The 13,578-nt window shown below is 41.7% G+C and overlaps 1 protein-coding gene across 2 annotated transcripts in view; it reads right to left on the reverse strand.

The window, feature by feature from the left end:
- KCNN2 (potassium calcium-activated channel subfamily N member 2) overlaps positions 1-12,309 on the reverse strand; it is a 69,681-nt gene extending 57,372 nt beyond the window's left edge. For both annotated transcript variants that reach the window (XM_015615038.1, XM_015615037.1), the window contains exons 1-2: positions 11,116-12,309; positions 10,839-10,934 (exon numbers count right to left, since the gene is read on the reverse strand). In XM_015615038.1, coding sequence (XP_015470524.1) covers positions 10,839-10,934; positions 11,116-12,309 — 1,290 coding nt within the window. The remainder of the gene's footprint in view (positions 1-10,838; positions 10,935-11,115) is intronic.
- Between the last annotated feature and the right edge of the window lie 1,269 nt (positions 12,310-13,578).

The raw sequence follows: 13,578 nt of genomic DNA on the forward strand, positions 1-13,578 counted from the left end.
GACTACTAAAATAAGGGAAAGTATATTGTTTAAAAGGAAAAGCAGAATGGCGTTAAAAGTACTTGTGTATTTAAAATTCCTAATATAGTTACACACTAACTCCAAGTGTTTAGAGGCATTTGGTCTTTTGCAAATGTCTATGTAATTCATCCTGGCAAGTAAAATTTTGAGAGGGAGCAATAAAAAGGTATGTACTTAATATCTTTTCCTCTTGAAAGCCTAAAGTGGGCTTCTGGATAAACCATATAGCAGCTGAAGTCTTCAAATTGCTTCAAAGATCAACTTAAAATACCTTTATGTAGGAAAGTTTTCAGCATCAGTTTAAATAAACATAGGCACAAGTTTCTTTACAGGTATCTACTTGTATTTCTTAATAGGTAAAATACTGTTATACTTGACTGCTGTTAATTGAGTGCCCCTGCTTCCTCAGAGAAAACAACTGCCTTAGCCTACTTCTTAGTACACAAAGTGTTTTTTTGCTGCCCAATAATTATTTGAATGTTATAGCTTCATCAAATCTGTCTGGTTTATAGAAGCACTCAGGTAAAAGATGTTCTGTTCTCAAAGCAACTTGTTTTTTTAATATCTCTGAAAACCAAATACATCAAACATGTTTGCATGTTATTAACTGATTGCAGTTATTGTCCACAATTTAAACATAAAATTGCTGTTCAAAATGTTTCAGAAAGCTTTATTTTCACAGCCCTTATGCTCAATGGGACATACCAGAGCAGCAAAAATTACGTCCAGCAGTTAGCACAGCAGCCACAACATAAATACAAAAGGCACAGGTGAAATGCAAGGACTATTAATTTTGGATTAGCTGACATCTCTAGTCACAAGCTGTATATAAAACAAAACTCTGTCCCCTCTTTTCCTTCCCACTGCCAAATGACGGGGGAGAAGAATGGCCTGCCAGCTGACAGCCAGTCTGTTAAAATTCACATCTGACTCCACTGCATCCCATGCTGTTGCTGGGAGATAGACAAATGTCTATTCATATATGGCTGTTGATAAAGAGAACCAAACATTTTCCTATCTAACAACTGAATTTGAAAATCAGGCTGGCCATGGGCAGTCTTATATCAATATCTTTTTGAAACATTGTGAAATTAAACGGCCTTAAAACTACACTGAAACAGAATTGGCAATACAGGTCTAGCACTTGTCTATGATACCACATAAAGTTTTAATTATTCTAAACTATCATATTGCAAAAATTACAACAGAATGCAAATTATTTGCTTTATCATTAAGGCTAATCTTGAATAAGGGCAAAAGAATGGGGTTGTCTTACTCTGCACCCACCTTACCCAAGACACAATTCAGATAAGGATCATGTTCTGTAGCAGCTGCCATAGGCTACCTTTTCTGTTATACTTGAATTTGGATGGATGGGAATCTCTGCTGTATCAGCCCAAGTCTTATGTAGAGCCCAAGAAAAATTCATGGGTAGTATACTACAAGGGAATTTTCAAAAAAAAGCTAGTACAATCTAGCTATAGTAGCTGCTGAATTCTATTGCTACTGCAGAGAAATGGCCAAGGGGAAGTGGGTTAAGAGAACATTAGCTTATTCATAAATTAGTGTCTGTTCAAGAGTTTTCAAATCCTCCTGAAAAAATATTTTAATGATAACAAAGGTATTGAGGATCAAATCATTAACACATAATAAGGATGCTCTAAAGTGAGATGCTTTAAAGATCACACTAATTTAGATACTCCCAAATACAGATCCTCTTCTGAAGTCAACTGTGCGTGACTGGTATAAAATGGTAACTAATACTGTATCAGAAACACGAGAATAATTTTGATGAAAATGTCATTAAACTTAGATGCCATTAATGAATGCTCAGGATCATTATTTTCTAATACTTTTTATTATTTCTTAAGGTAGGAGCTAATTTATTTTGTGCTGTCAAGCCACACCTGGACATTCAGTCTTCTCCATGTTCCCAGACTGAATTCAGATTTCTCATGTATGTGGACTTTATTTGTATTTATTTATTTACATTGTGGATGCAATGATGCAGACTTAATCAAAGTTATGGTGCCATTTTTAATTAAATTAAATTTAAATTAAATTAAATTTATTCTCTGGCTGCAACAGATTATATTCTTAAAAGTGTAGCAAATGTCACAAAACAAGAAATACCATTCACCAACTAGAATGAATCTTTGCTTTGTTAAGTGATTGAAAATGAAGCATTGCTTCATAATGTATTACTCTAGTGAAAGACAGTACCATAAGAGGTCAGTTATAGGGCAGGTGTGAATGTGTACACTTGTAGTAATGCCACAGAACTTACAGAGCTATGAAAGATGGAATAAAAACTTTTAATAGGAATAAAATGCTTCATAAATAATAGTATCTCATTAGAACATATTGTGGACCACTGCATTAATTTTATACTGCAGTTTTGGGGACTGCAAAAAGCCTGCTGAAGTAGGCATATAATTCTTGAAAATTATAGGCATAGATGGATGGCAATTACAATGTCTTATTTACATGACAAATGACTGATCTGAGCAAGACTAAAAGATAGGCAAGCCTGAGCTTCAAGCCTAGCTTGAAGCCATTCCCAGATTACTTCCACAGCACTTGAACTCTTAGTCTCAGTGCTTCCTTTCATCAAAAAAAATCCTTTATGTGTAAAAAAGAAAAAAAAAAGAAAAAAAAAAGAAATGAATTGTGGAATTGTCCAGGTAGTTGTTGTTTACAATTATATAATTTTACAATATAAATATTTGCTATAAAAGGTTTTCCTTTTTTTCAGACTATTTTACACCTACTCATTAAACCACAGAACTGATGTATAACTGTTTATGGAAGACACACAGTTATATTATTTTTTGCAGAATACAGATAAGAAAGATCACAAAGCTCTTTAGCCACAGGTGAAAATAAAATCTATAGATATGAGCCCATGTATATTTATTTATCAATTATTTTTTTATTTCAAATATACCCTTTTAAAAGCATGGGTTTTGAAGACAAACTATAGAGTTACACCTATACCTATTACACCATACCTATATAACAGAGACTCTTACCTCTCTGTTATTGACTTTCATGGCTCCTGCAGCTCTCAGTAACTTTGTGATTGTATTCAATTAGAAGTCCATAAACAGTTCTGTTGGTCAGACATCTAACAGAGAACCCCGTTCTCCCCTATACATCAAGATAACTCTATAGTATCAGTATAGATAAAAGTTTAGAATCTGCCACTTTGACACAAGGTTTTGTTTAATATGTTTCTGTAGGGAAAATAAAAACAAACCCAGAGCACACTCTTAACAGGACGAAGAGCATGACTTTATGTTTTAAAGTTATTTGAGGCTTAGCCTTTTGCTTTACTTGATATGGAACACAAAAGAGTCTTTCCATCCATCATGAAAAAATTTAGAATTTCCTCAAAAGGAATTTAATTCCAAAAGATCAATCTGTCTCCAACAAAAAACAAGATAAGGAAGCACCTTAGAAGATACATACATTGCTCTTCATAACCCATTCCTCTGACTCCTTCACGGAATGTATACCAATCACACCCTTTTATAAACTGTCAATATAAAACTGTCCTTAGTAACTACTGTTTTCACACAGATGAAGGGCACAATTGCAGGGACAATTCAAGCAGGAAGAAGTGAATGAATCAGTAAGTTACAAATGTGTGATACTCTGCAACTAAGAAAATATTTAGGCATGATATTTACTGAACACTTTTGCTGGCAAAACCTGGGCTCAGACACACCAGTTTAAAATATAAAATGTTCATATTTGACTGCAGCCTTTATAAAATGATTATTTCTAAGCTGTAAAGTGTGTTCTCATGGCAATTTCATTTGATCTTCTGACAGATGAATGAAGAAATTTCTTAATGTGGCTTTCATTAAAATAATGGGACAAGGTCAATTTACACAATTAAATCAAAAATACATTGTGATATTTCTCTGTGAAGAATAATCACACTAAGGGATCTATATTTGTGAATATCTAAATTAACTGGATCTTTAAAGCATTTCAATTTAGAGCACTCATTATGTGTTAAGGATTTGATCCTCAACTATTTCACTATGTATTTCTCATATCACATCTATTGAACAGAAGTTTTTCCATTCATGTTTTTCAATGTAATGTCGTTCAAGTTATCAAAAAAAAGGCATAACAAAAATTAAATTATATTTGTGTGTGTACATGTTATCATGATATGCAACTTTTTTCTTTTCCATAGAACAAAGATTGTGAAAACTTCCTCACAAAATTCCTGAAAACTTCTAAAAACCCTACAAATTCCAGAAACATCCCACAAAATTCCTGAAAACTTCATAGTTTATTCTCAGTTAATAAAATTAATTTTTTTACAGTGATCAATATTTCCAGCATACCTGAAGGCTAGTTACAAGACCAATTACAGCCTCCTCTCTTAGTAGTAATTTACATCTTAAAGGAGCTTCATAGGCTCAGAGCAGTATTTTGTCCTCTGCTAAGGGAAGGTGACAACTTTCATCAATGGTGAAAACAGCTGATTGAAAGAGAACCTTTTAATTCTCCAAAGTCTTAAACAGCAGCCATTCCTGTTCTGATCTTCACTCAAAACAGATGTCAAATACATCTCAATACAAACTCAAAAGCCCAAGATACTACATTTAGTAGATCACATACAAACCAGAACCAAAACAAACAAAAGCATTAATGTACACTCGTCAGTTCTGGCACACTTTCACTTATAATCAGGTGAAAAAGAGCTGCAGTCAAGTACCTGATGGAATTTCCTAATTTGAAGGTACCACAGTTGAAAGATCTGACATGTACAATAGTTTCACATTAAGATGGATATGCAGAATGCCTCTAACACTGCAGACAAGAGTATGTGTTCATTTCAGCTAAGCTACACAATTTACACAAATCTAGAATCTGATCTCTGGTTACAAACGTTCTCTATGATCTCTCTCCTCCACCAGGGGCAATGACATAACTTCTCATACCTTACAACGCATTGCTATGTCTTGAAAAACTTCTAACAGCCTCATTAAAAAGTGGTCACAAAAACACCAGACATAAATAGATAACTCTAAATATGGCCAGACCAATCACTCAGTGACACTGACCACCAGTTACCACCTCCTTCTACTATGTAATAAAGCCTGATGGAAATGGAGGCATAATATATGTTTAATTTTATTGCCCCTTCCAAGGCTGATCATCATTAAAGGATTTTTGAGTCTGCCTTCCATGCCATATGCATTGCACTGCTGTATTTCAGAGACAATGGCCACCTGCAGTGTTTGCTGCATCAACAGGATCTGCACAATCAAAAATGTACTGAACAGAATTGAAACTGTTTTCATAAAAATACTCTACACTGTTAACTTGACAGATATGCTGTTAATTTGTCAAATACAGTGTCCTTGGATTCCTGTGTGATTTTCTCCTGTTCATTACAGAAGGGAAATGTGTATTAAATTTAATTGGTAGAGGGGAATTTTTGAATCTGCACATGAAGTTACCATATCCTTGATCAACTGCCACACAATGAGTTTTGCTGTTGCTTGACTCAAAATCTGTTAGAATAATTAGAAAAAAATCACTAATTCTCAAGAGATTTCAGGTCAGCCTAAATAACACTCTGAGTTTATTTCTTGATTTTCAACAGTTCTTCATCAGACTTGCTCTCTGTGCTCTCTGTCTAACTCATTAATTTCTTAAGCTGAAGATTTAGTCTCTATGAGCAATTCCTGATGCTTCAATACACTAAAGCAAAGACAATCTGAACTCCACATGAAGTGAAAAGATTGCCAGCAAGCCAATAAAATGCACATGTACCACTCCAGTGAAGGCAAAATGATGACATGGATAGAAACAACTAAATAACAGATAAATAAAAAATAAGTAAGTTGGTCTGTAGAATAAGTATTACTTATGATAAGAAACTGTAAGGGAGCTTAACTGCTCACAAGCACACAATTTTTAACACAAAACTTTCCACCAATGCCAGTAAAATAATGAAACTCCCATAAACTGTGTTTATTATCATTGTGCATTATGGGATGTATTTTCACAATAAACAGGTATTATATATTTGCTACCACTCTTTCCTGCTACCTGATAATGCTTGTTCCATTTTTTCAAGTTTTCGGGCACAGGGAAAAGGAGATTCTTGATTCTTCAGCAAGATATTTGGGCTCTTGGCTGTGGTAATTTTAAAGAAAGGTAACGAAGACTGAAAATGTTTCATTCTAAATTTATGAGGAGCATGTTATTTTGCCACATGTTATTTTCCCACCACTTCAGAACCATTGGGATTGATGGTACTTTTTCCCTGCAGCAGTGTGAGGCTCTGCTATGCATGCAACAGCTTAACCTTAACCTTAACCTTGGTGTTTGCAAGCCTTTCCACAGGTGTTCTATCAAAATATGAACTAGCAATACATTTTAAAAGTAGTTAAAAACCTCAGCTGATACACACTCTCTCACACACATACACACATGATTTCTATGTGCATTAACAATTACCAACAACTTTCGTGTTTCTGCAGGAATGACAGCATCTGTATCAGGGAAAAGGAAAAGAGGCTCAGATGCTGTCCAAGACTGCCCAGGTTATCAATACTCAGGTTACTATTATTCAGGACAGGCAGTATGTTTATTTACAGAAAGGATACATTAAGCAATCCAGCATTAAAGAAGCCTTCCAGTGGATATATTTTTCCACTGACCGCCATCTCTCAAAGAATATTAGACTGTGGTGGAATGCCCACCAAAGCACATTAAAGACCTCTGAATGGCAGTCTCACAGAATCTTTTTGCTCTTAGCAGTACAAGAAAGCATCAGTAGCAGTTCAGGGTGCAGGTAAAAAGAATTTATACCTCTAACCATACTAGAGATTGGCAGAGAGGTCCATTTTTAAATAAAGCTTTACTATGTAAACTGCCACTTAAAACCTTCTTAAATTCCATTTTACTTATGGATCGAATTACACTGAAGAAATGTGGAATAGAACAGTAAGTTCTAAAGAATACAATTTCAATTATGTTACATATTGCCTCTGCTTTAATTATGTAAAATAGTATTAAGTAACAAACTGTTTATGCATGAAGTGAATAATTAATACATCAAAAATTATTATGGTAAGTGGGTAATGCTGTCTTTTTAGCTCTTCCCTCCTTCAACTCTTTAAACTCTCAACTGGAGTAACAGTCAGAGAAATACCTGCTCTTGGCTGGGATAATGATGAATTACATTTTTCCCATTGATCTTTCAAACACAAAGCACTTGTTCTGAAGAACTGAATCAACAACCACACAGGCCTGGAGAGACAGCAATGTATATTTCATTATCTCCCAAGTGTAATGTTTTTAGTAGTGTTACAGGCATGGCAAACATGGAATAAAAAGTGAACACACATTTTAGGCTTATCACTAGCCTCAACTCCAACTCTGTTACTGTTGTTCATTAGGATTTTTTTTGAGAAGAGGGAAGGATTGAAGAAAACTTGCTTGCAATTTTTATCTTCTTTTCTGGAAATGATAAAGTAAGCTACAAATTAACATTTGAACCCAACCATTTTCAACTGAATTTCATTGTATTCTTAACAGTAACTCACATTTATTAAAATTCATAACAGCTCACATTTTTACTCCTAGAGTCATACAGAATAAATAATACAGTGCCATTACTGAAAACGTATTTGTGGAACATATTTGAACAGTATTTCACAAAGACTACCCAGCATCCCTACAGCTAGCCGTGTCTAAACACTGCAGTTGGTCTGCCAGGTGCAGAGCTATGCGTAAGCTCTTGGGGAGCCCCGGACAAAGCTGCGCAGGTACCAGGTTTCGATGGCCCGGCGGGATGCGCCGCCCGAGCCGGGCGCTCCGCGCGGAGCTGTCCGCGGTGCTGAACCACCCTGCCCCAGGCACCGCAGCTCCCCGCCGCACACCCACCGCGGTCCGACCGCGGGAAAAGACCAAAAGAAAACTCATTTGTCTGACGCAGCTGCATCACTTCTCGGCTTGGAAAGAATCTTGGCAAACCTTTATAAACTTCCCTTCCAACTCCCTTAAAAAAAGCAGCAAGTCTGGGATAGGCAAACTCTAGAGACTGGTTTGACTGGCTGACTGTTTTCAAAATAAAACATACAAGCAGTGTCACTTCAATAGAAGACTAAAGCCACCTGCTATATAGCATGCTAGGCACTGTTCCGTGGACATCCTTGCAGCATGGCTGTTTGATCTTCCTACCAATAAATCAAGGTCAAAGACTACTGAAAAGAATGAAAAAGCTGATTTCTACTCACCAGCATTTTAGGTCATGGGGAGTTTCTCAGTCAGTATTCATCCTGCCATCAGTAATAATTACTAAACTGTCAGCTCCTTATTTCCCAACATTTTTTTGCCTCATGCTTTGTTGAAAAATCTACTTATGCTTAGGTTGGTTTGCTCCCACCAGAGTGTGAAAAGCACCACAGATGCAAGCTGAATACAGACACCTTCTTCTGCTCTATGGAACAAATTTCCCTCTCAATGAATTCCTGCTTATTTAAACTATAACAAATATTTAAGTATGTTTCAGATATTAATCAGAAAAGAATGTTTCAACAGGAAAAGGACTGACAAATATCTGGTGCAAAAAGTCCTCCAGGACACAACCAGACATCTGCGGGCACTGTTCTACAGACCTTATTCATTCTTCTACACAGAGCAGAACGTTTGTTTGAATTAATGGCACGTCTGCCTTCAGAAAACAGTCTGTTTTAACGGTTATTTAAAAAACATTACATTATCAGGGTTACACAGTATCTTCTTTAGCCTGGAGAACATTATGCACATTATGTACTTAGCCAAGGGATTTTAAAGATACTTTTTTTTCCCAGGTGTCTAGTGCAACAAAAATTTTATTATCATGGAATTGACATAGCATTTGCCCTGCACTTTCATTATCTTATTTTTTATAAGTCAAGTGTGTACGTAAAAACATACTATGCTGAAATTTGAAAGTGAGCAGATGTTATCTGATAGCTATGGAGGGTACTACATCCTTTCCTTCTAACTCCTTGAAGCAGAGAACTTTTCATTTTTAATGTGAATGACAGAACCCCTTGAAGCTGCAGCTCCTCCAGGCACTGTCATGACTACTGCAGTTTCTGGTGTTTCTCATTCAATAACATGGGGTATTGCTGTTTTACAGGCAGCTATACTTTTGCTCTGTCAGGCAGCACTGAAAACTACATTAACAGTGATTAAGTCATATGATTGCACAGTTCCTTCCATGTAGTTGCGTATATGAGGAAAATCTTTAAAACAATCAATTAAAAAAACAACCAAATGGAATGACAATTTTTTAAATTTTTTTTTTCTGATCCATAAGGGATCTGATTCCTAAGACAATGAAAATTTATAAATCTTTACCTGAAAAAACTCAACAAACAATTGAATCTCAGAGTAACTCAGTATAAGCTGGGAGACCTGTATGGACCTACAGCTATTTCATTATCTTCCACAAAATTTTCCATTAAAAGGTTCTGAAAAATGCATACAATATTTTAAACATTTAGACACGACCTGTTCTCAGCTTTGCTATTCATGCCTGAAGAAACATTTGTGGGAAGATACACCAGAGAAGGCTCCCACACTGCAGTACTGATACTTATTTATTTTTATACTGATAAAGAAACCTGTTCATCAGTACTCCTGTTGTTTATAAATTTGCTCTCTCTTCAGAACACCTTGTATTTACTCAATACAATGGCATTAAACAATATCTCTGACATTAATTCAGAAAAACTGGGTTCTGAGCCAGGAAAAGAAGTTTTGCATGTGCAAAGACTGTACAAAAGGACCCAATTTGGCAAAAAGTCTTCAGAGACATAATACTTTTCAATACTTTCAATAGTTTCTCCTACCCTAAGTAGGAGACTATGTAGAATTTCATGTTGAAACTACAGCATTCTTTTGCGCAGAAGAACTGTACTATACAACTTTATTTAACTGACTGGTACCAGTGGAAAAGTCTTCATTGCCCTTGAAACCTGACATTTCAGTCTTCCGCTCAACGAGTCTCTAATCTGAAAAAACAAGAGCACTGTATCTATGAGCAAGGTATTTTTCCCTTTGAAACTTTGAATTCTGTCTGTTGTACAGTTCAGTTAAGCTGAAATGCCACATTTAATTTCTTGGTCAAAAAAAATTACAACTGAAATTAGGGCTAAGTCACCTGGACAGAACTTGTGACAGTATCTGTGAGATTTATTCTATAGCTTTGACCATTATGTTCCTCTTACCTTTAGCCCTATCCTTCCTGACACTTTTCTCTGGTCACATTCCTAGACACTGCAGCATTAAATAAAACAAATCAAACATCAATCTCCCCCCTCCTTTTAAACACTCTTCTCAAGTATACTTGTATCTCAGACAGCTCACTGAAGATTACATACCTTGCACGATGAAGACAATTAACCTTGCTGTCAAGAGAAAACGCACAGCATGAAATTTAGGCAATGGGAAATAAAAGTCTATTGCTGTACATCTGCTACAGGAGATGACAGACGCATCACCTAGAAAGCATGTTATAACCCGAGGGCTAAGCGATCCTATAGCATAACCGTAGGCAACAGCCCCTAGCAGGCAGAACTTCCTGGCTCCTCTCTGCCCGTCGTTTGGTGCCCGTCTCCACGGCTGAGGTCCATTCACCAACTTCGGCAGGCTTGCAGAGACCACGTTTGTTTTCTGAAGAGGCAGGACGTGTCCAGTACTTACCACCAAGGCTCCCCTGGAAAAACCACCTCGCACCCCCGCACCTAAACCAGGAATGCTCCCCGACCCACAGAAGGAAACGTTACCTGGATTTCTCTTGCGTGGTACACGATGATGAGCCCGAGCAGGATAATCGTGGAGAGGCTAATAAGGCATTTCAGAGCGAGGGAATACAGAGACTCCTGCAAGAGAAAGACACCGCCGTTCCTCAGAGACCCGTGCGCGGGGGCCGCTCCTCCCCACCGCCACCCCGGCCCGAGGAGGCGGCCGGCGGCACCGCGCTACCGGACCGTGGGGACACCGCGGGACGGGGACGGGGCGGGGGCCGCGGGCGCCGGGACCGGCTGCCGCCCGAGCTGGTACCTTGGTGTAGGCGCCCCAGGAGAGTTCGGTCTCGATGACCATGACGACGATGCCGAACATGCCGAAGATGAGCGCGTAGTCGCTGAGGCGCTTACGCTTCTCGAAGAGAGCACGGCGGTGTCCCAGCTTGTAGCCGATGTTCTGGTTCTTCTTCTTGCTGGACTTGCCCCCGCCGTTGTTGGTGCTGCCCGTGCCGGGGCCGGGGCCGGCGGAGCTGTACAGCGCCAGGTTGTTGGAGTTGTTGTGCTCGGGCTTGGAGACCACGATCTCCGGGGCGGCGGGGCTGGCGGCGGCGGGGGCAGAGCCGGCGCCGGCGGCGGCAGCGGGGCTGGCGAGCGGCGCCTGGAGCGGCTGCGACTCGGAGTCCAGGTCGTGCAGGTTCCTGCGGGACGAGCTCAGGTTGCTGAGCGGCCGCATGACGCCGCCGTTGTACCTGCAGCTGCTCATGGCTATTTCGGTGAAGGGGTTGCTCTCCCGGCGCTGCTGCTGCTGGTGGTGGTGATGGTGATGGTGATGATGATGGTGATGGTGAGTGCTGCTGCTGCTGACACTGCTGCTGGGACTGGCTGCCTGCTGCTGCTGCAGGCTATGGCACTGGTGGTACTGGGAATATTGGTGAGGCTGTCTGGACGCGCCAGCATGGCTGGACGGGGTGAACTCGCTGACGTTCAGCTGGCTGCCGTGCCGGGAGGAGGCGGCGGAAGACAGCGGCGAGGAGTGCGTCCGAAAGGCGCCCGAAAGCGGCGAGGAGGCGCGGAGCAGCAGGGGCAGGTTATCCCCCGCGGCTGCCGCAGCAGCCCCGTAGTAGGCGCAGTTGTTGCACTGGAGGCACGGGCTCTGCTGCTGCTGCTGCTGGAGAAGGCTCTGCTTGTCCTGGCCGTGCTGCTGGCAGTGCGGCGGCGCCGGCGGGCGCTGCTGCTGCTGCTGCTGCTGCTGTTGCTGCTGTTGCTGCTGTTGCTGCTGTTGCTGCTGTTGCTGCTGCTGCTGCTCGGGGCCGAAGCCCGCCGGGAAGTGGCGCGGCGGGTCCATGCCGGGGCCGTTAAAGCCGCAGGAGGACCGGGCGGTGGTGCACCCTGCGCAATGCGTGACGGTCGGCAGGGGAGCGTCCTGCTGCCGCCACGACGGGCCCATCCCGGCTCCCGTAGAATCCAGCCGCCGCGTCCGATTGGTCGGGCGCACCAAAACAACGGGCATCACGTCACCTGGCGGGGGCGGAGCGGCCGGGCCGTCAGCGGGAGGCGCGGGGCCCCCGCCCGCGGGGATCCCGCCTCCCGCCCCCCGCAGGTGAGGGCTGCCCTCGCCCCCCGCCCGCGCCGCGGAAACCCGGGGCTTCCCGGGGGCGGGGAGCGCGCTCGCTCCCGGGATCGCCCTCGCCTGTCGGCGAAGGGGCTCCGCCGCGGCTCTCCCAGGCGGCTCTCCCCGGCTCCCCACTCACATCTGCGCCGTCTCCGGAACATGGGCGCCGCGTCGCGCTCCGGAGCTGTCCAGCAGCGCCTCCGCCGCCGCCGCCCTGCAAAACACAGCGTCGGGCTCGCTCGCCGCCCGCCGCCCCGGGCCGCAGGGAGCTGGAAGGGGCCGCGGCCGCGGCGCGGGGCGGGGAGCCCTCCCCGGCACATCCCGGGCCTGTCACGAAGGACGGGTGGGGGGACGAACGGCGTCTGCCGGCTGCTCCTTCTTCCCTCAGCCGGAGGAGGGAGAGGCGCAGCCGGGGCGTGAGGCCAGCGGTAGCAGGGGTTGGTTCGGGGGCTGGAGACCTGCTCCGCCGGGTCGGCAGGAGCTGTACGGTGGAACGGGACCGGTGTCACTGAGTAGCTCCCCTACGACTCTGGCTCCCTGCCGTGTGCTGCCGGCACAGTCCTGAAGCTGGTTGTCTGCTGCCATTTTGCCTTTTCCCCTTTCTTTGCCTCCCAAGCCCCCACTGAGTAATCCGCTCTGGTAGCTCCATTAGGCAGAGCAATGCCTGCACCAGGTAAATTCTCCTTTCTGCTTTTGTTTAAGGAAAGAATTATGAAAACGGGAAGTAATTTACCTTGTTACAGATGTGTCTTTCCTATCAACTAGGGAAGACTATAAAAAGGGGGTTTCTTCTTATATTTTTTCTTTCCCTTTTTTTTTTTTTCTTTTTTTTTTTTTTCCTCCAGTCAATATTTGATTGCGTGGAAGATTTCCTTACATCTTTAATTTCTCAGCAATGTTAAAGACAAAATCCACCAAGTCTTTCTAGGATAAAAGCCTGCATCCTTGTAATTTCTGTGTCTCCTGTGATGTTCAATTTCCTTTGAAACCTTTACTTAAAGTGTAGGTTGGAAAGATGAGTGAGGCAGTTTCATTAACAAAGGTTTTAAATATGCTCTGTTGTAAAATTTTTAATTGTTAATGTAACAATTGTTAATTGTTAATTTTAAAGCAAGCACATGTATAACCCACACAATTAAACAACCCTCACTAAAATAGTAAATAACA

This window comes from Parus major, chromosome Z (assembly GCF_001522545.3).
Source record: "Parus major isolate Abel chromosome Z, Parus_major1.1, whole genome shotgun sequence".
Classification (NCBI taxonomy): domain Eukaryota; kingdom Metazoa; phylum Chordata; class Aves; order Passeriformes; family Paridae; genus Parus; species Parus major.